Consider the following 26635-nt stretch of genomic DNA (forward strand, 5'->3'; position numbering starts at 1 on the left):
TTTGTTCACTGCACCCCACAAAGATTGTGTTCACTGTACCCCACAAAGGTTGTGTTCACTGCACCCCACAAAGATTGTGTTCACTGCACCCCACAAAGATTGTGTTCACTGTACCCCACAAAGGTTTTGTTCACTGCACCCCACAAAGGTTTTGTTCACTGCACCCCACAAAGATTGTGTTCACTGTACCCCACAAAGATTGTGTTCACTGCACTCCAAAAGGATTGTCTTCACTGCACCCCACAAAGATTGTGTTCACTGTACCCCACAAAGGTTTTGTTCACTGCACCCCACAAAGATTGTGTTCACTGTACCCCCCAAAGATTTTGTTCACTGCACCCCACAAGGATTGTCTTCACTGCACCCCACAAGGATTGTCTTCACTGCACCCCACAAAGATTGTGTTCACTGTACCCCACAAAGATTGTGTTCACTGCACTCCAAAAGGATTGTCTTCACTGCACCCCACAAAGATTGTGTTCACTGCACCCCACAAAGATTGTGTTCACTGCACCCCACAAAGATTGTATTCACTGCTCCCCACAAAGATTGTGTTCACTGTACCCCCCAAAGATTTTGTTCACTGCACCCCACAAGGATTGTCTTCACTGCACCCCACAAGGATTGTCTTCACTGCACCCCACAAAGATTGTGTTCACTGTACCCCACAAAGATTTTGTTCACTGCACCCCACAAAGATTGTGTTCACTGTACCCCACAAAGATTTTGTTCACTGCACTCCAAAAGGATTGTCTTCACTGCACCCCACAAAGATTGTGTTCACTGTACCCCACAAAGGTTTTGTTCACTGCACCCCACAAAGATTGTGTTCACTGTACCCCACAAAGGTTTTGTTCACTGCACCCCACAAAGATTGTGTTCACTGTACCCCACAAAGATTGTGTTCACTGTACCCTACAAAGGTTTTGTTCACTGCACCCCACAAAGATTGTGTTCACTGTACCCCACAAAGGTTGTGTTCACTGCACCCCACAAAGGTTTTGTTCACTGCACCCCACAAAGATTGTGTTCACTGCACCCCATAAAGATTGTGTTCACTGTACCCCACAAAGATTTTGTTCACTGCACCCCAAAAGGATTGTCTTCTCTGCACCCCACAAAGATTGTGTTCACTGTACCCCACAAAGGTTTTGTTCACTGTACCCCACAAAGATTGTGTTCACTGCACTCCAAAAGGATTGTCTTCACTGCACCCCACAAAGATTGTGTTCACTGTACCCCACAAAGGTTTTGTTCACTGCACCCCACAAAGATTGTGTTCACTGTACCCCACAAAGGTTTTGTTCACTGCACCCCACAAAGATTGTGTTCACTGTATCCCCTAAAGATTTTGTTCACTGCACCCCACAAGGATTGTTTGTCTTCACTGCACCCCACAAGGATTGTCTTCACTGCACCCCACAAAGATTGTGTTCACTGCACCCCACAAAGGTTTTGTTCACTGCACCCCACAAAGATTGTGTTCACTGTACCCCACAAAGATTGTGTTCACTGCACCCCAAAAGGATTGTCTTCTCTGCACCCCACAAAGATAGTGTTCACTGTACCCCACAAAGGTTTTGTTCACTGCACCCCACAAAGATTGTGTTCACTGTACCCCACAAAGGTTTTGTTCACTGCACCCCACAAAGATTGTGTTCACTGTACCCCACAAAGATTGTGTTCACTGTACCCCACAAAGGTTTTGTTCACTGCACCCAACAAAGATTGTGTTCACTGTACCCCACAAAGGTTGTGTTCACTGCACCCCACAAAGATTGTGTTCACTGCACCCCACAAAGATTGTGTTCACTGTACCCCACAAAGGTTTTGTTCACTGCACCCCACAAAGGTTTTGTTCACTGCACCCCACAAAGATTGTGTTCACTGTACCCTACAAAGATTGTGTTCACTGCACTCCAAAAGGATTGTCTTCACTGCACCCAACAAAGATTGTGTTCACTGTACCCCACAAAGGTTTTGTTCACTGCACCCCACAAAGATTGTGTTCACTGTACCCCCCAAAGATTTTGTTCACTGCACCCCACAAGGATTGTCTTCACTGCACCCCACAAGGATTGTCTTCACTGCACCCCACAAAGATTGTGTTCACTGTACCCCACAAAGATTGTGTTCACTGCACTCCAAAAGGATTGTCTTCACTGCACCCCACAAAGATTGTGTTCACTGCACCCCACAAAGATTGTGTTCACTGCACCCCACAAAGATTGTGTTCACTGTACCCCCCAAAGATTTTGTTCACTGCACCCCACAAGGATTGTCTTCACTGCACCCCACAAGGATTGTCTTCACTGCACCCCACAAGGATTGTCTTCACTGCACCCCACAAAGATTGTGTTCACTGTACCCCACAAAGATTTTGTTCACTGCACCCCACAAAGATTGTGTTCACTGTACCCCACAAAGATTTTGTTCACTGCACTCCAAAAGGATTGTCTTCACTGCACCCCACAAAGATTGTGTTCACTGTACCCCACAAAGGTTTTGTTCACTGCACCCCACAAAGATTGTGTTCACTGTACCCCACAAAGGTTTTGTTCACTGCACCCCACAAAGATTGTGTTCACTGTACCCCACAAAGATTGTGTTCACTGTACCCCACAAAGGTTTTGTTCACTGCACCCCACAAAGATTGTGTTCACTGTACCCCACAAAGGTTGTGTTCACTGCACCCCACAAAGGTTTTGTTCACTGCACCCCACAAAGATTGTGTTCACTGCACCCCATAAAGATTGTGTTCACTGTACCCCACAAAGGTTTTGTTCACTGCACCCCACAAAGATTGTGTTCACTGTACCCCACAAAGATTGTGTTCACTGCACTCCAAAAGGATTGTCTTCACTGCACCCCACAAAGATTGTGTTCACTGTACCCCACAAAGGTTTTGTTCACTGCACCCCACAAAGATTGTGTTCACTGTACCCCACAAAGGTTTTGTTCACTGCACCCCACAAGGATTGTCTTCACTGCACCCCACAAGGATTGTCTTCACTGCACCCCACAAAGATTGTGTTCACTGTACCCCACAAAGATTTTGTTCACTGCACCCCACAAAGATTGTGTTCACTGTACCCCACAAAGATTTTGTTCACTGCACTCCAAAAGGATTGTCTTCACTGCACCCCACAAAGATTGTGTTCACTGTACCCCACAAAGGTTTTGTTCACTGCACCCCACAAAGATTGTGTTCACTGTACCCCACAAAGGTTTTGTTCACTGCACCCCACAAAGATTGTGTTCACTGTACCCCACAAAGATTGTGTTCACTGTACCCCACAAAGGTTTTGTTCACTGCACCCCACAAAGATTGTGTTCACTGTACCCCACAAAGGTTGTGTTCACTGCACCCCACAAAGGTTTTGTTCACTGCACCCCACAAAGATTGTGTTCACTGCACCCCACAAAGATTGTGTTCACTGTACCCCACAAAGGTTTTGTTCACTGCACCCCACAAAGATTGTGTTCACTGTACCCCACAAAGATTGTGTTCACTGCACTCCAAAAGGATTGTCTTCACTGCACCCCACAAAGATTGTGTTCACTGTACCCCACAAAGGTTTTGTTCACCGCACCCCACAAAGATTGTGTTCACTGTACCCCCCAAAGATTTTGTTCACTGCACCCCACAAGGATTGTCTTCACTGCACCCCACAAGGATTGTCTTCACTGCACCCCACAAAGATTGTGTTCACTGCACCCCACAAAGGTTTTGTTCACTGCACCCCACAAAGATTGTGTTCACTGTACCCCCCCCCAAAGATTTTGTTCACTGCACCCCACAAGGATTGTCTTCTCTGCACCCCACAAAGATTGTGTTCACTGTACCCCCCAAAGATTTTGTTCACTGCACCCCACAAGAATTGTCTTCACTGCACCCCACAAGGATTGTCTTCACTGCACCCCACAAAGATTGTGTTCACTGTACCCCCACAAAGGTTTTGTTCACTGCACCCCACAAAGATTTTGTTCACTGCACTCCAAAAGGATTGTGTTCACTGCACCCCAAAAAGATTGTGTTCACTGCAGCCCACACACAGAAAAATGGATGTGGATCACTGACACCTGCCTATCTCCTATCCCACACCACACAGCAATATCGATTGTAGTTTGTAGAACACACTTTCCCTAAAATTCAGCAGACTCTGTCCCTAACAGGATTGAGAAGAGATCGTAGATCAGGAGAACTAAGTGCAGACCCCACCCCACACAGCAATATCGATTGTAGTTTGTAGAACACACTGACCCTATAATTCAGCAGACTCTATCCCTAAAATGCCTACAACTCGCCCTGCCTAAACACTCCGACCTGTCCCTCAATTCTATCCGGACACAAATGTTTTTTTCCTGCCTATCTTTCCCTAATCAGCAGCCAGCACGTTGATGTGTGCTCTGTCCCTGATCTAAGCAGCATAATGACGCCGCTGCAGCTGCCTCGAACTTATAAAGACTTGGTCACATGCTTCAGACGGCCAATCACAGCTACTGAGACATTTGCAGGCATGGCTGGGATGGCTTAAGGCACACCAGTTAAACGATTGTTGATTGGCTGTTGAAAGCCCGCCATGAAAAGAGCACCAAAGCATGCAAAACCCGGAAATAAAACGACCGAACACGGATTTTTACCCGAATATACAGTAAAGTGTCCGTGTTCGTGTTCGGGTAACAAAAATCCAATTATTCGGTAAGAACATGAATAATACAGTCCGTGTTCGCTCAACACTACTAAAGACCAATTTTCGTGCACCTGTTACTTCTCTCCAAAGTCTGCAGAAGAGGCACCAGAATGTATCCAAAAAATTTCTAATATTGTTCCCAGTGCACTAAATCATGGGCTCATCATACATAATGGCTACCCAATCGATTGTTTACAAATTAAAGAAATCTTGCAGGGAAAATGTCATTGTTTTGGGCTTTAAAAATGCAATTATTTCTGCAGCAGCTTCTATGCGCATTACAGATGTGCCACTTTTTAGACTAAGGGGACCCCCCAGGAACTATATTGAAAGGAATTTTTCATTGTTATTTCTCATTTTGATGCTTTCACTTTAAGCATCGGTAAATCACTGCTCATTTAAAAATGATGTTTTTTACAAACTTCTTTTTCATTGATACATGTCCCCCAGTGCAGTACCTGGACCCTTAATCATTGTATGCCCAATTACTTGCATGTGAGCCTTAAAAATGGGCACTTTAGATTTTTCCATTTCGGGTCCCATAGACTTTAATGGGGTTTGTTACTTGGTTCCTGAACTTTTGCGATGTTCGAAAGTTCTGGTATGAACCGAACAGGGGGTCATTCGGGCCGGGCCATCCCTATTTGTACCATGTATGAGCTAATTTCTTGTTTTTCTTACTGCCCTCTTATAGGCCTTTTTAATGCATGTTTCGGTGCACCTTCTTTCCAAGAGGTGATCTCTCAATATGTTAGCTTCTTGCTGAAACAATGTTTCATTGGAACAATTTCTTCTAGTCCTCAAATATTGGCTATTGAGAATTGACAACAGTTTGGGTTGAAAACTTGAGGCAAACAAGATCAAATTGCTGTCCATAGGTTTTCGATACAAGTGACTTGTGAGTATGTCCTCATCACCATGTTTGACAATGACATCCAAAAATATTACCTCTACGGGGTCAGACGGTATTGTAAAAGCAAGATTTAAATCGTTTTTATTAAGTCTTTCAAGGCAAATTTATATTAGGTCCTCTGTGCTATCCCATATTATGAACACATAGTAGATAGATCGATGCCATAGGATTATTTGGTCCGTGTACATCGATAGCTGTTCACCTCCATGACCATGTGTTCCCACTCCCCTAGGTACAGATTAGCGTATGATGGGGCACAGCATGTCCCCATCGCCACTCCCTGCACCTGGAGGTAGTGCGAACCATCAAAGGTGAAGATGTTATGGCATATTATAACGAGAGATATAGAAAAAATTGCGCATTCAAACAACACGAAAGGACAACTTAACAAAGGATAAAAGACAGGTCCTACAGGATTTAGCCAATAATCACTCCCTATCGATAAAACCATCGGATAAGGAGGCAATGTTGTTATCATGAACAATGACCAATATGTGTCTGTGTGCAAAAAAAAATTGAGAAATACCAACTGGTACCGCCCTATAACCTAAAAATTAACAGACAGTTTTAATAAACAGTTCTTTGACCTTGTTGATACAGCCTTTAGTAAAGGTACCATAACTAAAAAATACATGGTATTTTGTTCGTACCTGTTTTCCACAAACTCCTACTTTCTACTAGCTCCAAAAGATACATATGAATGAGAAAAATCTGCCTGAGAGACCCATCATTTCAGGCAACAGAACCCTCACTCTAAACCTTAGCCGCCTCATTGATTAATATCTAAGGCCCCATGTGGTGAGTCTTCCTTCATATATAAAAGACACCTTACATTTTCTACAAATTCTTGATAATCTCCACATACTGACACAGGTGCTTCTAGTTAGGATTGATGTAGAGGCCCTGTACAGCTCAATCACCGATGAGCTAGATCTAGCTGTGGCCAGGCATGTTCTGGCACAAAATGGTCAAGAAGAATGGGCCTTCAATGACTTTATCCTCCATTCATTGGAATTTGTGCTTAAAAATATCATCCTCACCTTTGATGGTTCCCACTACCTCCAGGCACAGGGAGTGGTGATGGGAACATGCTGTGCCCCATCATACACTAACCTGTACCTGGGAGAGTGGGAACGTATGGTCATGACTGATGAACAGCTGCCGATGTACACGAACCACATGATCTTATACACCGATACATCGACGACGTGTTCATGATATGGGATGGCCCAGAGGACTTACTAAAATTGTGCCTTGAAAGATTCAATAAAAACTACTTTTTTACAATGTCGTATGACCCCGTGGAGGTGACTTTTTTGGGTGACATTGTCAAACATTGTGATGATGACATGCTCACAAATTGCCTGTATCAAAAACCCACGGTCAGTAATTTGATCTTGCATGCCTCAAGTTTTCATCCCAAACTGCTGTTAATGTCAGTTTCCTATAGTCAATATTTGAGATATTGTTTCAACAAGAAGCTAACATATTGAGAGATCGCTTCTTGGAAAGAGGGTACATCAAAACATGCCTTTAAAAGACCTATAAGAGAGCAGTAAGGAAAACAAGAAATTAGCTCATACATGGTACAAATATTAAAAAAACAAAAAAGCAGAGACAACTGATAAGAACACTATGAGAATCATTGTGAAATGTTCCAATCAACACCTTAAGATAAAAAATATTGGCACCTGCTATCTATGAACCCAACACTGGTAAGTTTGTACCCTCAACCCCCCTAATAAGGTATAGGAGAGCTGCTTCCATTAGGGACCGTATCATGCAAAGTGAACTTACGGGAACAAAAAGGAAAGATCCTTGTAAATACAGGGACGGCTTTATATGTGGAGCAGTTAGACCAGTTATAGGGGGAGGAGGTGACCACTTTTTGCAACTTCGTTTATATTGGTCAGGCAACGCACTGACACCTTTGCTGCCATTGTGCAATGAGCTGGGTGTTCAGTGTGACCCTGCACCTTTAAGGAAGGGTGGTCTCCCTCCAGTCACCTGTCCTCCATCTATCTCATCAGAATGCATTTGCTCCCATTGTGGAGATTCTTTAAAGGTAGAGTTAGGGACTGCAGATATCAGGGTGCTTTGCCGTGGCCTGCAGCTTACGCGTGTATTTGCAAATGTGTGCAACTAAACCCCTGCTTTTAACGCATACTGTTAGACAGGTTAATTCGGTTAGTCGCTGGCTGGTAATTAGTGACTGGAAATCTCCTTGCTTTTTTGATCTGCATTGCTACATAATGCCTATATGTATGAATTATGTGTTCTGTTTAATGTGACATAATGTTTTATTCTTAGACCATATCAACATAACATTGCAGATATTTCCCTGAGGAAGGAGTCCTAGAACACTGAATCATGTCAGATTTGCAACCTCTGCATGCTAACTTCAACAGTAATATTATGTGACCTTGCTATGAGCAACACTGTACCCCACTTTTTATGTATAAACGTATAATTACATTTTTTTGTATATAATAAAATTATAGATTTTTAAAACAAATACATGTTTTCTCTTTGAGCCTTTGAGTCCCATTTTTCCAGAGGAAACAGAACAAAATCGAGTCGGTTGAGAGCTCAGCAATTCACAGGAAACCTTGTATTTTATCAACGAATATAAAGCTTCCTCTGCATAGCTGAGGTAGAGATTGTGACATTGTCCACCCATCTTTGTCAATCAGAGGAAGCTTTGTATTTGTTGATAAAGTAAAGTTTCCTGTGAATGGCTGAGCAATTAGCCCTACTCAATTTTGTTCTGAGAGCATGATGGAAAGACTCTATCCTTCTGCTGGAACACAGTATCATACCTCCGAACTTTAGAACTTGACAATGAGGGAGACCAAGGGAGGAGGGTGACCTGCACCATGGCAAAAATTGGGTGTGGTCAAACTATTTGAAGTGGGAGGGGATTAAGGGGCAGGGTCACCTCTAGCAGGAGAGAGGAGAGGGGTCACCGCTAGAAGCAGAGAGGACAAGGGTCACTGCTGGAAGGAGAGAGGATAGGGATCACCACTCAAAGGAGAGAGGATAGGAGTAACAGATGGAAGGAGAGAGGACAGGTTCACTGCTGGAAGGATAAAAGACAAGGGGCTAGGGATGACAGGACAGGACACAGGGGTCACTGCTGGAAGGAGAGAGGACATGGGTCACTGCTGGAAGGATAGAAGACAGGGGTCCCTGCTGGCAGGAAAGAGGACAGGGGTTAATGCTGGCAGGGCAGAGCACAGGGGTCACCGCTGGCAGGAGAGAGGACAGGGGTCAACACTGAAAGGATAGAAGACAAGGGGCCAGGGCTGACATGACAATACACAGGGGTCACGGCTGGAAGGAGAGAGGACAGGGGTCACTGCTGAAAGTAGAGAGGACAGGAACTGGTTTCCCATTATAATAATGGCCTCCACAGTCTTCTTAATACCCTGGCAACCTTAAAATCCATGGAGCTGTCAGAAAAAACTATTTACTCTAAAAATCTGGAAGTTTTCATTTTTCACATTCAGTATTTAGAATTTGCAAAAGACCCCCAAAACCATATATTTTCTGAAAACAAACAACCTAAAGAATAGGAAAAATGTGCTACTGATTGTTTAGGCCCTGCAAAAGTTGTGAAAATGTTCATCAAATCCCTATTTTCAATAAAAATAAGCTAAAATCATTATTAGTGCATACATACATACATACATGGCAACATTTACACATTTCCTGCTAAATTCCTACTAAATAAAAAAGCGAAAAACTGTATAAATAACAAATATTGGTAAATATTAAATTGCACTTTTTTGTACAATGGTGAAAACTGAAAGTATGCAAAACCATAAATAAAAACAATTTTCACTCACAGCTTTCAGAATTTGAAAAGCCCACCCCAACCATACATTTTCTGAAAGCACGTGACCTTTAGAGTAAAAAAAATGTGCTACTGATTTTTTTAAGTCCCGCAATAATTGCACAAATGTTCATCAAATTACTATTTTAACTAAAAATACACTAAAATCATTATTAGTTCACACAAACACAGCATACCTTACAAAATTCCTGCTAAATTGCTAATAAGGCATCATTCACATAGGGCATACTAAAGTGCATGCCCAAGGAGGGCTGTGTTTACCTGAAGGGAGATGCACAGATGTTCCCTGCATCCCCATGCAGGCAGTCCCATTTATGTCAATTGGGATGCAAAGGCTGCATGGTCACATCCCTTGCTCCCAATCTGTAATCTGTGTGCATGTGGGTGCATGACCCTGAACGCAGACAGTGTGAGCATAGGAACATGCACCCGGATCCACATGGATGTCAAATAGGGGAACCACAGTGCTGTATGTATAGTTGCTACATCCCAAATATCACCAATAGTACTGCCTGACTGCATGGAACACCTGTGAATCTCTGTGAACATAAACACAGCCTTTCAGGGGTGTACTCTGTTTATGTACTCTGTGTGAACAAGGCTGTTTTGTTTTTTTTATTATTCATTTTTATTTATTTATTCTTAGAATTTTTAGCATTTTTAACATTTTTTACAATTAAATTTTTTTTTATATTTTGTACTTTTTTTTTGCGTTTGAAACAGATTTGCGATTGAAACAGATCCCGAATGTCTTTTTTTTTATACAGAGAAAAGGACTAAAGACAGCCCAAGCCCAAGCTGCACATTACATGAATGAATAAGGAGTAGTGATGAGCCGAACACCCCACTGTTCGGCTCACACCAGAACATCTAGAACAGGGGAAATGTTCTGGCAAACATACGAACACGAAAAATCCCTCATTTCAAAGGCCTAAATGTAAGTGACTATTAATCACCTGCTGGCCAAGGATTGACGAACCCACAGCCTCTCACTTGCTAGCCTGTTTTTCTAACAGCTACAACACCGAGGCAGCTGAGTAGCCTAAGACTCTCTCTGCCTAACAATTCTCTATCTAAATTTTGACAGCTCTTTTATAGGCTCTGACATAACCAGCGCCCCATAATCCATTGCTCAGGTGCAGTGAATAAATTACTGACATCACTTCAGAAGGAACTCTGTCCCTTGACTTTAGAACTACTGGTCATTTCTTGTTACAGTATCCAGAAATCTTCTCCTAGGACCACCACTTGGGGCGACCTTGACCCTCCTGTTATGTTCCCACTGGGGGTGACAAGGATCCCCCCTCTCTAAGTAGATCTTTTTCTCCTACCTGGTTACCTACTCCCCTGCTGTGTTACTGTGTACACTCACTTCCCTACTTTACCTTGGAGTCCATAGCAATGACATGTTTTGCTCTACTATGACTGTTATTTGTAACATGTATTTGGCCTGCTTTCATTACCACCTTGTATGCACGTTGGAACATTTGCTATCTTTGTACCTTGTATTTTACAACCTTTTTCCACTTCTAATGTTGACATTGTTTGTTATACGATTTAAAACTCAATAAACAATATTATACAAAAAAAAAGAACTCCCAGTGTCCTGACATCAGCAATATTGACATTCTACCTATCTTCAAATCAAATCTCAAAACTAATTTCTTTAAACTAGCATACTCTGTCTGACTGCATTGATTTTTTTTTACAATTTAATGGTTATGTTATGTATATTTATTTATTTATTTTTGTTATTTTTTGTTGCTATCTTTGTAAGGTGACCTTGGGTGTTCTGAAAGGTGCCTATAAATATAATGCATTATTATTATTACTATTATTATTATTTCTATTAGTTGAGTTGTTTTACAAGGTAAGGGGTTGCATATACTTTAACATACTTGGAACATTGTAGATAACTTATGCACATACTAACTTATAGCTAGAGCCTATGATGGCTTTACCAAATTATTCTTTTTACTCCAATGTCTTCTAACTCCTCTCTGGTAAAGTGATATTAAATCCTCGATTTTAGGTACTCTCAGCAGCTAATTTAATGACTTACTAAGTATGCAACTTCTTTATCTTGTATTTCTTGCCTGTGTTCTAGTTTGATCTGAAGCCATGACCGCTGCACCAGGTTTCCTGTTTCCGGGTGACTATTTTCTCTTGCTGCATCCTATGGGGCCACCCTTGAATTTAGGACTAGAGTTGTGTCTCTCTACATTGTGTGCATCAATAGAAGCTGTAGCCTAGGATGGCAAGGGACTCCTCTGCTTCTCCCTCCTCCTCCTCCTCCCCCTCTATTTTCTAAGCTAACAGGCTGGCTTCAGACTGCCTAATTTAGCTCTCAACGCATCTTGTTTCTACAAATGCCCATAAAAAGACAATTAACCACTTCTGGACCTGAAGGTTTTACCCCCTTAATGACCAGGCCATTTTTTTGTGATATTGGATTGCTCTATCGGATTGAAATCTGGTGACTGTAGAGGTCATTGGGGTGTAGTGAACTCATTGTCATGTTGAAAAAAGCAGTTTGAGATGATTTGAGCTTTATGACATAGTGCATTATCCTGTTAAAAGTTAGATATGTGCTATTTGTTTCGGTCCGAATGTGAATTCGGAGAAATTTTTTTGTTATTCGGAGATTTGGATGTATCTGTTTTCTAACAAATTCAAAATTTTCAGAATGATTCTAATTCAGATCGGTCGAAAATTGATTGACCAATTTGAATTCTGTGTGAAGAATAGCTAGCTGTTAAGGAGCGGGTCGGGAAGCCGGCTGTCAGTGGGCTTCCCTGCTGAAAGCTGAAATGTAAAGAAAAGAATGCCGGCGATGAAAAACTCAGAAAAAAACAGCGAGGGGTCCCCCCAAATCCCTGCTGACTCCGCCCCTTAGCTATTTAAGACATGTCAGATGGTGGACACCTTTAAAAATACCAAAGGTATTTTCTCCTTTTTTAGTGTCCAGCCTTCGGGCCAAGCATCATGATTGATCATGGATTTACACCATTAACCACTTCCTGACCAGGGCCTATTTTGCGATTCGGCACTGCGTGACTTTAACGGACAATTTGCGCGGTCGTGCGACGCTGTACCAAAATGAAATTGACGTCCTTTTTTCCCACAAACAGAGCTTTCTTTTGGTGGTATTTGATCACCTGTGTGATTTTTTGATCATGCGCTATAAACAAAAAAAGAGACAATTTTGCAAAAATAACAATATTTTTCACATTTTTTATATGAAATTCCCCCCCAAAAATGTAAAAATCAGAATTTTTTAAAATTTTTGGCCAATTTGTTTTCTGCTACATATGTTTGGTAAAAAAAGCGTATTTTGATTAGTTTGCGCAAAAGTTATTGTGTTTACTAACTAAGGAAAAGATTTCTGTCATTTTTGGTGGGGTTTTTTTTAGTAATGGCGGCGATCTGCGATTTTTTTTGCGGGACAGCGTCATTGTGGCGGACAGATCGGACTCTTGACTGACATTTTTGACACTTTTGGGGGTACCAGTGACATTACTACAGTAATCAGTGCTATACATATGCACTGTTACTGTAAAAATGACACTGGCAGGGAAGGGGTTAACTTTATTGGAGAGGCAGGGGTTAAATGTGTCCCTAGGGGCGTGCTTCTTCCTGTAAAGGGGCGTGGCTTTTCATGTAACCACAGAGACATACGATCCTAAATAGCAGGATCGTATGATCTCTGCAGTTACACCAGGGAGAATGACAGGCGGCTTTGTTTACATCAGTCGCCTGCCTTTCTCCCTCTGCAGCAGACGATCGCGAGTGACCGGCGGACATCTGAGCCGCCGGTCACTTGCGCTGGAGTGTCCGAGAGCGAGCGGGGGCGGGATGCATTGAGTTGCTGCCATGGGATTAGCTGAATAGCAATTTGTGTTACCAAGCAATTAACAGAAGTACCTAATAAAGTTGCCGGTGAGTATACATAGCTACATACAGTACATATACGTAGCTACATATAGACATTTAAGGGTATATACCTTACTTGACATTTAAGGGTATATACCTTAAACATTATTCATTGGGCATTGTCACATATACCTGTAGATGAATAGAGCAAGGGCCACATTGTTTATACTTTTAAAAAAATAAAGGGAGCTTATACTTTACCACATATAAAACCTTTTTAGGTTAATGCTTTTTTTTCTGAAAATGTTACTAACAATCTATACTATTTTAAATGAGGCACAATCCAGTATTTAAATAAGTACATTTTCTTTAATATTTGGACCAGTGTTTTACTAACATCTTATAGGTTTTCACTACCAGTTAATGCTGCCAAGCAACTAAATTGCATCGATATTGCATATTTGAGGTTAACTACAAAATGAAACATTTTTGGAAATGTTGATTTAGAACAGGGGTCTCCAAACCTCCCAATCAAAGGGCTAGTTACTGAGGGAGCATCAGCATCAGAGGGAATAAATATTGTCTCAGACTTGGTGGTCAGTGGGAGTAGAAAAATTCATTAGTATCAGTGGTCGTTAGGAGGAGGAGTTGTGCCCCATCATTGGTATCAATGGGGAAACAGTGCCCCATCACTATTGTCAGTGGGAGAAATGATGCCCCACTGGTGGCATCATTGGAAGTAATGGTGCCTCATTGTTGGTGCCAGTAGGAGGAATTGTGCCTCAAGGGTCAGATAAAGGCAAGCAAAGGGCCACATCTGGCCCGCAGGCACAGTTTGGAGAACACTGATTTGGATTGATGAGAGTTGAAGTTGTATTTTCATTAGAAAGTGTACATTTGAGACACTGTACTGTACTCCTAGTCAATGTTAATTTTTTTCTCAGAATTTTACTTTAAATTGCATGCTTAGATAAGAGCAATATCAATGAAATCCCATATGGCTTTTGAGCAGTTGGTTAGTAATCATTGTGGCACATTTCATTCCAACAGTAATATAGCAATACTTACTTTATGAAAGGTTCTAAAGTAGGCAGCTTTTTCATCAGGGAACTTTTCTAGTCTTCTTGGACCTTTACTGGAAGCTTTTTTAAACACTAACCAACAGCGCCTATAAATCTGGAGAGAAAAAATACACACATAAATCGTGTTTCTGAACATATCATGAAATACATGAAAACCACTTTTAAAACGATATAATTTTAATTCATACATCATTACATTTTACTTCTGAAATGGATATTTTAAAATAAACTACATGTTTTTTCACTGATTTAGTAAACAATTTTTGAGAGACAGGTTAGGGGACTGGCAAACAGAAAAAGCAGTGTCTGTTCAACCATTGTATATCTAGTATGGGTGGTACCCAGTGAGAGAGAATTTACTAAATGCTAAATCCCTGTATATCCAAATGCAGAATCCATACATCACCAGCACTCGCTAGCTGGTAGAGAGGACCCATCAAATTTGCTTCTACCTCAGATACATCAATATCACTTGCATTTCTAAGTACATGTGTAAGCTGGATGCCCTTTCAAGGTGCCTCTGCATCCTGCAGTCCTAATGTAAGACAATGCCAACATTTAAATATTTTTTTAGTATTATATGCACTGAAAACAGACTTACTTGTCAGCTACTTTATTCCTCTTTACAGTTAGAAACAAATTAGGTTCTCTTTACTGGCTAGCGGAATTGAGTGCAGGAGAAACTTTTCTATATAACTAAAGAAATGTTGTAAAATTCTGGCTTAAACAAATAATTTTTATATATGTCCATCTTTGAGTTACATGAATGATATTATCTTTGTATTCATTTCATGTGACTCATACAATTTTAGGTTGATCGTTATTGCTTGCAATAATTTGCACTTTGAGTGGTAGCAAATTTCTTTTTAGACAGCAATCGCCTTGTACTGTAGATGATCAGTTGTCATGGTAACTTTTTTAGAAGGAGAAGAAGCTTCAAAATAATCTCCACCACTACCTGCCATTCTTATAATTTTTTAGTGACTGTTCTATGCACAGAATTTTACAGTTGTTTTCCATATGCATCAAATTTTTGTAATATTGTTTAACTGCCCTGTGTTTGGAATGCCCTCAACCAGTGGCACTTGTGTTGTGTCAATGGTAGTGATTTGCTAAAAGGCCACATTTTTTCAGTTAGCTAAGTGAAGCTTTGTTCAGTTTAAACAGACTCTTATATGCAGAGGAATTTAAATATTATGTCATTTTTATGCACATAATTGAACTACTGAAGTGAATATAACTTAACTAAGATAATATTTTAGTCAATCAACTCCTGTATGATTTATAGCTAATCGCATGATTTCTCACAATCTGTACATTTTTTTTTTTTTTTTGTGTCTTAAAGCTAAGCACTTTTAAATGTGTTTTGAGGAGTTTTTTAAACTAAAGTTTGACTTATTAACTTTAAATACATTATCAATTTAAAGACCATATTTGGAAAAACAAATCTGCTATCAATCTAGGGATATGTATATACTATATTGATATATATATATATATATATATATATACACAGCATAGAGAGCAAAAACATTTTAGACTGAGCACCTCAAACCTTGGGAGAACTGTGTGGGATGTCCTTATCTGGTCCAGCATTGCTATGCCCTTGCGCACAAAGTCATGTCCATTAATCACATGGTTCAGTGTGGAGGAACTAAAATGGTCTGCAGGAAGCCCTAAATTTAAATGTATTCAACACTTTTGAGATGAACTAGAATGCTAATTGCAAACCAGGTCATTTTATCCATCATTAGTAATGGCAACACAAATTTTTGGTTGGCTAAATGGGCAAAAGTTCCCACAGACACTCCAAAATCTGGGATAAAGCATTACCAAAAGCGAGGCTGTTTTACCTGCAAAGGAGGGGGTCTTTATTAAAATACCCGTAATTTAAGAATGTTGTGTCAAAAATAAAAAATAAAAATCAGAGTTCACCTATAGCTGGTTTTTACTTTGGGTAGAGTAGAGAAGGCTTAGATCCTTTGTTTTGCTTTGCACTCAGTGACCCTGTTGTGGAAATTTTATCTAATTTCCTGTCTAAAAGTCATGGGGTCAGAACAGAAAGCAATGCGTAATCTCTGTCTATTTTATTTTTGCCTGCAGTTTCACTTTAGGTGCATTAGCCCAAAGCCATCAATCCATCTTGCTTTTGGTCTAAGGCTGGCCATAGACAGTGCAAATTTATTTTATGCAACCACAGGTTGACTTGACAGCACAGAAAATAAATATGTTCATTTAAAAAGCCTGGATGTCTAATGGGTTCAACAGTATTTATTTTCAATGGATGGGTGAAGTGTGGATAATGCTGTGCCACTGTAAAAGTGTACCTAAAAAGTAAAACTAACAGCATATTAATAAACCATGTTTTGAAAAAATCATTAATGTTGTTCCTACCTACAGGATACTATAAAGTAAACTAAACACACAACTGTGACTTTAAATGACTCTTATTTTTTGTTTAACACACAAAGTTTATCACTTTTAGCATACTGAACCAAAGCCAACCAAAGATTGTTCATTTTTAAATTGCTCTGACTGGCTGGCTACCAACCGGTTTATGGCACTGCAGAACTGTATAAATGAGAAGCAAGTTCAAACAGCAATAGATTTATCCAGCCAACAGGTCAAATAGTTTTATTATAAGGAATACTACAATTCCCTGCTTTGTGATTCAAACATTAGTTTGGTAACCTTTTTATGGGTGAAGTGATATATGATTTATAATATAATTTGAAAGATGCCAGCACTTCAACATGAAGCAAATCATCTCCTTTAGTGATGCTTGAACAAACATATTTTAAGAAACCTCAATATTTTGGGGACACAGGTTCCCCCTAAATCAAAGTCACATAAAGCATATCTGTAGTAGCTTTCACTAACCCACCGCTGGCCACAAAGCTTTGGCAAGTACCCCCCCCCCCTTCCCTATCTCTCACATATTCAATTGTTTAATGTTGCAGCCTACCATAGTTATGGGCCAGTAGGAAAGTATGTAGGCTGGAGGGTGCAGGCAAGTGTACACATAAACAGGAAGTGCTGAAGCTTTTCCCAATCAAAATATCCTGGATTCTAAAGTAAGTATAATTTACAGCTACTGCAGGTACTGTATGTGTAGGTACCCCTGGATGCCTACAATTTATACCAGTTTATTTTTGTAAACTCAAAATGTAACTCAGTTTTTGTTAACAATGTCTTACCCTTATCAGTTTAATACAAACTAGTGCAAGCGAACATCATTGCCTTGTTCAACCTCCTGCCTACTTGTAGTTTATACTTGGATTCCTTAGTCATTCTACAATATCTACAATATCTACAGTAACCATCACCTTATGGATCTTGCATGGGAGGTCATCCTGTTCTAGCCACATGATCTGTCCCATTATAATAATTGGAAAATTACTAAGAATGGTTCTAATTGTGTAGCAATTATGTATGCAAACTGATATAACAGATTCTGAAATATGCTGCAGCAAGTATACAATACGTGCACCTCTAGATGCCTGCACTTCACACCTGTCTTCAGTTTTTAAGTTTATAAATGTTTCTAAATGTGACAGGCTCTTTTTAGCACTTTTACTGGTGGCTGAAGGTAAAAGCATTAAGAAAGGTTCCCACAATCAGATTATTTAAAACCTCCCGCTTTTATCTTCTGCCCACAACCCTTTCATTCATTTAATTAATCCTACTTCCTCTTCCTCCATTGTGGGAGAGAGAGAGAATGGCTCTCAAATGTAAACTGTAGTAGTGTTCATTGGGATCATTAGGATTGATTTTTTTTATTATTACTGGTGCTTATATAGCACCAACAATTTATGAAGCATTTTAAATATATATTGTATATTCACATCAGTCTGCCCTCAAGGGCTATTCGCCTAAATCACATTGGGTCCCTAACACACATTAGATGGCATTAAAACAGTGACATGCTCACATTTGGTTATCATTTCTGTCCTTTCTGTTTGAGAATATAATTTATGAAGAGGAAGGAAGTGATGAGGCTGAATGTGGTCCCATCCTTTGCCAATTTATTTATGATAATTGGCCTTTTTCCACATTGATTTGATTTTTAATAAGTATGCCTGATAATGATAATGGGTGAGATATACTGTATTGATAATACTTTTCTTTGGTATAGTATAGTCTTTGGTTTGTTCAGAGATTTCATGAAACATATCTAACTATACAACTTTCAGTTAATTGGAATGAAAAGAGATTGCTTTTTTGGATACCTTAGTTTTAGAGATAGAAATATTCTCAAAAGTGATAATTTTTTGTTAATCTGGCTGACAGGTATTCTATATAATAGTATCAGAGCTTTCAAAAATCTTTGAAACATGCTATTCCAAAGTCTCAAATGTTAACAGTGGATGTTAACAGTGGATAACATAGAAATTAATTATGAGAAGAGACAAGCGATATGAGAGGATATGAGGAATAAGTTCAAGGAGAAGGGTTATCCACCTGAATTGTTGGATTTAACCTTAAAGTGGTTGTAAAGCCTTAAGGTTTTTCACCTTAACGCATTCAAAGCATTAGGGTGAACAACCTTCTATGCTGCAGCCCCCCCCCAGACCCCCCTTTTTCTTACCTAAGCCCAATCCAATCCAGTGATGTGCTTGAGCGCAGCGACTCCATCCGCTCTTGCTCTCCTCATTGGACAAATTGATAGCAGCAGGGGATATTAGCTCTCACTGCTGTAAATCAAAAGCTGTGACATGGGAGCTGGGCATGGGGTGGAGTTCCACTGTCTGTGTCAATGGATGCAGCAGCAGGACTCGGGAGCGAGCCCTAATTGATGCTCCCATGGAAAAAACTTTCTGTGGGGGCACCCAATGAAAATAGGGGCCTGGAGCACTGGCAGGGGACCACAGAAGAAGAAGATCAGGCCTGCTATGTACAAGGCATTGCACAGAGCAGGTAAGTAAAACACATTTGTTATATGGAAAAAAAAATGAATGTTTACAATCACTTTAATTAACTTTAGATAATGTTATGTGAAAAAAGAGTTCCATTTTGCTATTAGGTATAATATACTATCTTCCCACATTAACAAGCTTAGTCAAAATCAAGGAATAGTTTAAAACATAATTGAACCTATAAATTTAAATATAATCTGGAACCTTCAATTCATGGCAAGCTGGTCAAAGCTGATGTTGGAACATTCCCATGTTTGGGTATGCCCAATGCAGCAATGTCCTGGAAGGGGATACTATCATCCCTGGAACCTAAAATGTATTTATACATATTGTTTTTTTATACCCACAATACTGAATCTATTGTTACTCTTTGAAATGTCCTTGTGGTTAACTATATTTTGGAGAAACTACACAAATGATCAAATATTTATTCTCAAAGAACGGTGACACACAACAATTTTGACTGCTCAAGCAATTGTAATTTTGTGCAGGAGAGACATACAATTTCCCAACTGAACTTTCAAGTTATGTTTAAATGAGAAATGGGGCAAATGTGGAAAATAATTGTTAAAAGATCAATATGATCAGATATGATCTGGCAGTAGAATCTGACACCATTGGTATAATTTTCGTTTTTCATTATTTTATTTTGTCTCTATATTTCTTGGTTTTCTGACTGATATTCTGGGTATTACAGTACTTCATTGTTAAAATATGAATTTTATTATGTCATTTTTTGTGTACTTGTGTGTACAAACTGAGAGATTCAATTCCTTAGGTGGATTTGATTTTTCATGTAATATTTATTTTTAAACAAAACTTTATGTAATTATATTAAAAATAAAATTAGTGTCAAGAGTGATCAGGGGATAAAGTAACATGTCCAGTGACGTAACGCATAGGGTGGGGCTGATGATGTCAAGCCGCACAACCAAAAGTTTGCGATACTCCATCTTGTGAGTGTCTGGGGACCAGGACCCTTAGGGGAAAAGAGGCTTGCTTTCTGTAGTGCATCAAATATGCCCTTTTAAATGTGAGTTTTTACAATTATTTTTAAATAAGGACCAGTGGAAACTGTTTACGCTATGATGGTCTATCTTCATTTGAGCTTTGGTGGAAGAAATATGATCAAGGAGGATGCAAATGGATAAATACCTGGAAGATTTGAGTCTTGGGAAATATCTGAAGCTATAACTACCCAATTTAAAGGGAAAAGTGCTATTTGACCTAATAATATTTTGGGTCAATACTGGAAATAGGAGTACATATATTTGTCAGTGAAGGGAAGAGCACTGTAATCAGTGAAAGTATCACAAGTGGAATATGTTGATTGCACATTAATCGATTAATCATATCAAAATTGGCACATTTATATATCACTTGGAGAACTTAGTAGTGATTTCATTTGTATGGGTTATATAAGTGGACTATAAAACACTAACTGACTGAATAGTAACAATAGTAAGACATTTATTTGCAAAGAAGGTAACTATGCACATTGTTAAAATTCAGGTTTTATTGAAGGAATTTATGATTTTAAAGTTTATTTGGTACACATGTCAATTTTTGGGCACATTAAATGACATAATATAAGACAACACTATGCTGAGATAACATTATACATTTGGGGTTTCCAAAATTTTTGTACAATGTTATTGTGCACAAATCACTCTCTGTGACTCAATCTTTTGTTCTTTTCATTTACAATTATCTGTACAAGTCAGTCTAACATATACAGTCTGACATGTAGTTACACATATAAGGTAAAAGTGATTTCAGACCTTTTGTGGAAATATAGATTTATGAATCCCATAACAAACAGTAGTTTGGAGACTGGAGTAGGGGAACACGAACAATTACATTTTAACTTGAGTTTGAGTGCAATTACTAAACTCACTTACTCTGGTGGTTTCCTAATTTGAAAATGTGCTGGCTAGAAATTTCCCATTTTTCCACATGCTGTGTATAATTGTGCCAATATATTATTATAATGCATTATTTCCTGTCACTGCTGTAAGCTCAAATGAAAAAAAGGATGTCTTCAATATGTGACATTGTGGGTGCTTCAAAATAACACACATGACCAATGTTTATATGAGTTTTGAGTTACTCAGAAGATGATAACAAGTAGGGTGGTAAAACAACACTAACTATCAAAACCACACATATAATACATAAGAGTATTACTGTGACTACACAAACCATTTTGAGGGAAAAACTTGAAAGAATTGTGGTTTATCATACATTCTAAACAGGATTGATTGGAAATGCACATCTGAAAAAAATTATGAACTGGTTTTTATGATTTCTTTTTTCAGTGTTGAATGGAGCAGAAATGGCGTAAACCCCCCAGAAAAGATAATTTTTGCTGTGTTTTACTAAGAAGATTTCCCTTCACTTCCTGTTCTGGAGACACAACAGGAAAAAAGAGACAATCTCCCTAAAGTGAAGAGAATTCAAATCTAAAACTATTTGATTTTCCATTAGGTAATTAAATTGTACCTGTTTGCTCTGGTTCTGGGATTTTTCCTCACAATCTGTTTCAGTGACAGTGGTGACCAGTAAAAAATGGAAGTGCGAATCTCCCCAGAAGGAACACAGAAAGCAATGAAAACTTCCACTTTTTACATGAGGATTTTGTGTGAAGTGCGGCTCCTTGGACTTCTTTTCTTTCCTCATTAACCCTGAAAAGCCCACACAACTGTGCCATAACCACATCTGTTACAGGTAGTTGCAGGACACTTGTGATGTAGCCCGATTTACTTGGATGGGTCATGTTTGGTGGCCACAGCATGTGTATAACCCTGAACAGCTGAATATGTTATTTAAGTGGGAAGTCAGGGGGGGATGTAAAACCAGGCCTCAACTCAACCACCTCTTTTTTCAATGGCATGTGTGAGGCTTAAATGTGTATTTTGGTATTTGCCAAAAGTTCTGCTTTAAAATGTATTTCCACTTTTGCTATCAAATTGAGAAAACCACACTATGTGTTTGATGTGTCACACAGCATACCTATACTGGGGACTCACTTAGCTTTCTCTCATTAACCCTCTGGGTGGGTGGGCCTTGGCTGCATGTTTGCATGAATTAGTGTGCATACAGCTGTGCCGTACTTGGAATCAGGAGCTTTCCGACCATGTGACCGCCGTGACAGTCAATCACGGTGGTCACATGATCATAAACCCCTTACAGGGCTGGGAGGCGCTGGCTCAAAGGAGTTAACATACAATGCAGGAGGCCAGCTTATAAATTTTAATGCTCTGTAAGGACGGACAGTGTTCAAATCTAGTTTATAACTGATAATAAAGAGCTGCCAGCATAGCACAGCCAGGGTTAATTATGTTACACATTGCTCCACAATCCCCTCCTAAAACATTACACATTTGTAAAGGATTTGATGGATTTTTGAGCAAGAGGTTTGAAGGATTTTAAAGCAAATAAAAAGTACTCAAAATTATATCCAACAATTAACAATTTTTTTTAGGTTATGATATGGTAATGGGAACAGGTAAAAAATATAAAGTAGGTGTTATTCCAACTAAACTGCAAAAGTAAAAATACACTTTAAGGATATGTGTTTCAAATGTAAATCCGTGTTTTTTTTATTTTATTTTTTATTTGGATAATCAGTATTTATTACATTTTCAGAAAACAATACAAAATATAAATAAAGGAAAAACACAAAATATCAAAATTGTAAAATAATAAGTTCCATCAGGAACCCTAAAAAAAGGCCTAGATTCTTTCCTAAATGTACCCAATATAACTGGGTAAAATTGATCAAGGAAAAATCTGATAGCCTCCCAGGGGATCAGGAAGGATTTTTATTCCACTGCTGGAGCAAAATGGATCATGCTTTGCTGGGGTTTTCCGCCTTTCTCTGGATCAACCGTGGGTATAGGATTGTGTATATGGGATTGTATGGTTGTTTTTTTTTAGTTTTTTTTTATTGGTTGAACTAGATGGACTTGTGTCTTTTTTCAACCTGACTAACTATTTAACTATGTGACCCGCACCAAATCTGACAGGCACTGTAAACAGACAATACAGCAATATGCACAATTGTTCTTCACCTTATTTTCAAGATACTCTGATTGTTTTACCCTCAGCTACCTCATTTTGCCTGCATTTACTGGCTGCAGAAGGGCTTTATGCCTCTGTTCCAGATGTCTAATCTCCTCCAATAGATCAGCAACCTCCTTGAGTTTTAGTTTTTTAATTCTAGAGCCATGACTGATCAGTACCCTGCAGATCACTGCCTCGTGACCCTCCCAAAGTGGCTGTGCTGAGACCTCATTTGTGGAATTCAACTCAAAATATGATTTAAGTGAGGATTTCAGGTCCTCCAACACTTGACTATCATCTAATAGATTTTCTTTAAGTCTCCATGTCCAATCTCTCCAGCCTAAATCTGAGAGGGAGATAGTGAGAGATAGAGGAGCATAATCAGAAATAGTTATGTGACCAATAGATGCATCAAAGAGACAGTGCACATGATATTGATCAACCTAGAGGAGATCCAACCTGGAGTAGGAATTGTGGACTCCAGAATAACCAAATGTAAATCAGTGTTTGACACCTAAGAGGTAAAAAAATAAAAAGTACATTTACAAAAATGTAATGAAATTAGCAATAGGTCAAATTCTAGTGCCTATTTACCTGCACAGTCATATAGTGCATATTTTAACGTCCAGTACTGCTGCTGTAACAGAAAGGTGGAGGTAAGACTTTGAAAATCAAAGTTTTTAATATAGTGTCTATTTGGCTGTCTATCTAGTGCTGTGAAAAAATTGTGTTCTGCAATATCGAAGGGTCAAAATCAGCTATATAATAAAGGCAAAACGTTTTCATTTTTAGTTTTGGATAAAGTGCAGAGATAACAGAACACCTGACAGATTTGTGTTGCTGTCTGTGTCCCCATTATTCACCCCCTCCATTTATCCTGGTAACCAATGAAAGTGAAAGAAAATGCTGGGTTTTGGGTTGCCACCAGAACAGGAATAGAGAAGAAATCTTCTAATGGGAACAATGGTTCTGGCAACCCTTGAGACAGCCAAGGATTCCCTCACCTTGGAGGGATTTCTTCTCAATGCCTGTTGTGGCTATGGGACAGGATGTGATCTAAAATCTCCCCAATGGAAGACAGATGGCAAAAAAAAACTTTGTATTTAGTTCTATACTGTAAATTTTAGTTTAATCTTAAAATTTCTATCCAGTTACACATACAAACGTACTATGTGACAAGTTGGGGGTTTTGTAGCTCATTGGTAGTGCCAAACAGTGAGTTTACTCCATGCCAGAAGTGTCTTTTCTGGGCTTTTTCTGACCACTTTTATTTAAACAAAAGAAAAGTTCACAATTGAATCTTCCCTTGCAGGGGGTTTCTTACCATCAATGCTACAAAGCATAGAATTCAGCCTCCCACCTCTTCGTCAGCCCTGCAGCTCAGGCCTTGTGCCTTGGTCCTTCTGACCATCAAACACACAGTCCCAGTGCTCATGCACACATGCTGTACCTCCTCTGTTTTACTCTGGCTTTAGCCTTTGTCTGTCCTGACCTGGACAGTACGGTGCAGACATGCACCTCTCAGTGCTCCCTTCATACACTGACCCCCTTGGGAGGGTGGGGAACTGACCTATAAATCTGTCTCTAAGATGAAGCCAGCACACACCTGTGCCATTAGTGTGCTTGTTTCCTGGAAAACCTGGCCCAGACCGCCATATTAAACAGTGGAACAGAGACGGGGTGTGGCTGAACCGCCCATGTGAGCAGACTTGCTTCACTTCGGCTCCAAGTATTCTGTTGAGAAGACCTTACTGGGAGCTCTACTCTGTTGGGAACTTCCCCACCTAGTGTGCACCTGGTGTGGGCTTGATCTTTTGTTAACTCTGCTGTTCTTAGCATTTCACCTGCAACCAGCCAGCCAGCCATGATAACTAGAAGGAAGGAGGAGAGCCAGCCTGTTAAACGGTCTATCCTGCATGGGGGATCAGCGCTGACCCAGAAAGCGGGGAAGGAGCGCCAAACAACCGCTAAAACTAGGTTGGAAACATTTGCTCGCGATCCCGCCAGACCTAAAACCATTCAATCGAGTTTTGTGGCATCCCCAATATCTGCGGCTGGGAAAAGCTCTTTTCATCTTTCCTCCTCTGATGGTCTATTGACAGAGCACATAGACATAGATGCTGCAACACATGTGAGTACATCTATACTCTCTACTAATACAACAGGAAGCTCTGATATAGCTGATTCTGAACAACCTACATTGCAAGAGGTGCTTAATGCTATTCACACTTATGTAATGGGGCCTCTCTCACAGACTTATCTGTGGAAGTGAGAAGTATGAAAGAAGGTATACAGCATATTAGACAAGATATGCAAACAATGAGGGAGAGAGCCACGGCACTTGAAGGCAGAATAAGTACTATAGAAGTCGGTTTAAAACATTCAATTCATGATGTTAATATGATCACTGCTAAATCCTCAGAAAATGCCAATAGGATAGAAGAGATGGAAAACAGACTGCAAAGGAATAATTTACATATTGTGGGACTGCCTGAGAGATCTCAGGGTAAAAAACCCTGTTGAATTTGCTGAGCAATGGTTACTGGATACTTTCGGTAAAGATAATTTCACTTTATTTTTTTCTGTTGAGAGAGCACATAGGGTGCCATTCAAAGCCACTCCACCAGGGGGTAACAATAGATCATTCCTGTTAAAGCTGCTGCATTATAAAGACAGAGACACTATTTTAAAGCTTGCCAGACAACAACCCAATTTGGAATTTCAAAGGACTAAAATTTCCATTTATCTGGACTTTTCATCAACTGTACAGAAACAGAGAGCAAAGTATAAGGAAATTAAAAAATGCCTTAAGGATATTCCTTTGAATTACTCTATGTTATATCCTGCAAAATTACGGGTTGTGGCAAATGGAACTTTGCATTTCTTTGATAATCCTACTGCAGTAACTAACTGGTTAGACCATCAAGAGAGACATTTTAGGGCAACAGCAGATTGAAGGGTTAATTCCCAAAGGACACAGTAGAAATATGCATACTATTCCCTATATATATTTAGACTGAGCCTGTCAGAAGCCATACAGGAATTAGATGTTAATTAGTCTTAACTTTTGTTTCCTATTTATGACAGCTGATGTATGTTGTGAGTGTCATCTAGGAAGTAAGTCGGGGGCAGCACTCATAATTTTTCCCTTGCTCACTTTACCTTGTAGGGGTACCTTTTTTATCTGGCTCCTTAGGGGGCCTGCTGGAAATATTTTGTGCATATGCTTCTTGTCC

The 26635-nt window shown here is 39.6% G+C and overlaps 1 protein-coding gene across 2 annotated transcripts in view; it reads right to left on the reverse strand.

Annotated features, from left to right (window-relative positions):
• The window catches only part of DOK6 (docking protein 6), an 805177-nt gene that overhangs the window by 446666 nt on the left and 331876 nt on the right, over nucleotides 1-26635 (reverse strand). For both annotated transcript variants that reach the window (XM_082259321.1, XM_082259322.1), the window contains exon 2: nucleotides 14405-14512. In XM_082259321.1, the coding sequence (XP_082115447.1) occupies nucleotides 14405-14512 (108 nt within the window). The remainder of the gene's footprint in view (nucleotides 1-14404; nucleotides 14513-26635) is intronic.

The sequence above is a fragment of the Pelophylax lessonae genome (assembly GCF_965119305.1).
Source record: "Pelophylax lessonae genome assembly, chromosome: 5".
In the NCBI taxonomy this organism is placed as follows: Eukaryota; Metazoa; Chordata; class Amphibia; order Anura; family Ranidae; genus Pelophylax; species Pelophylax lessonae.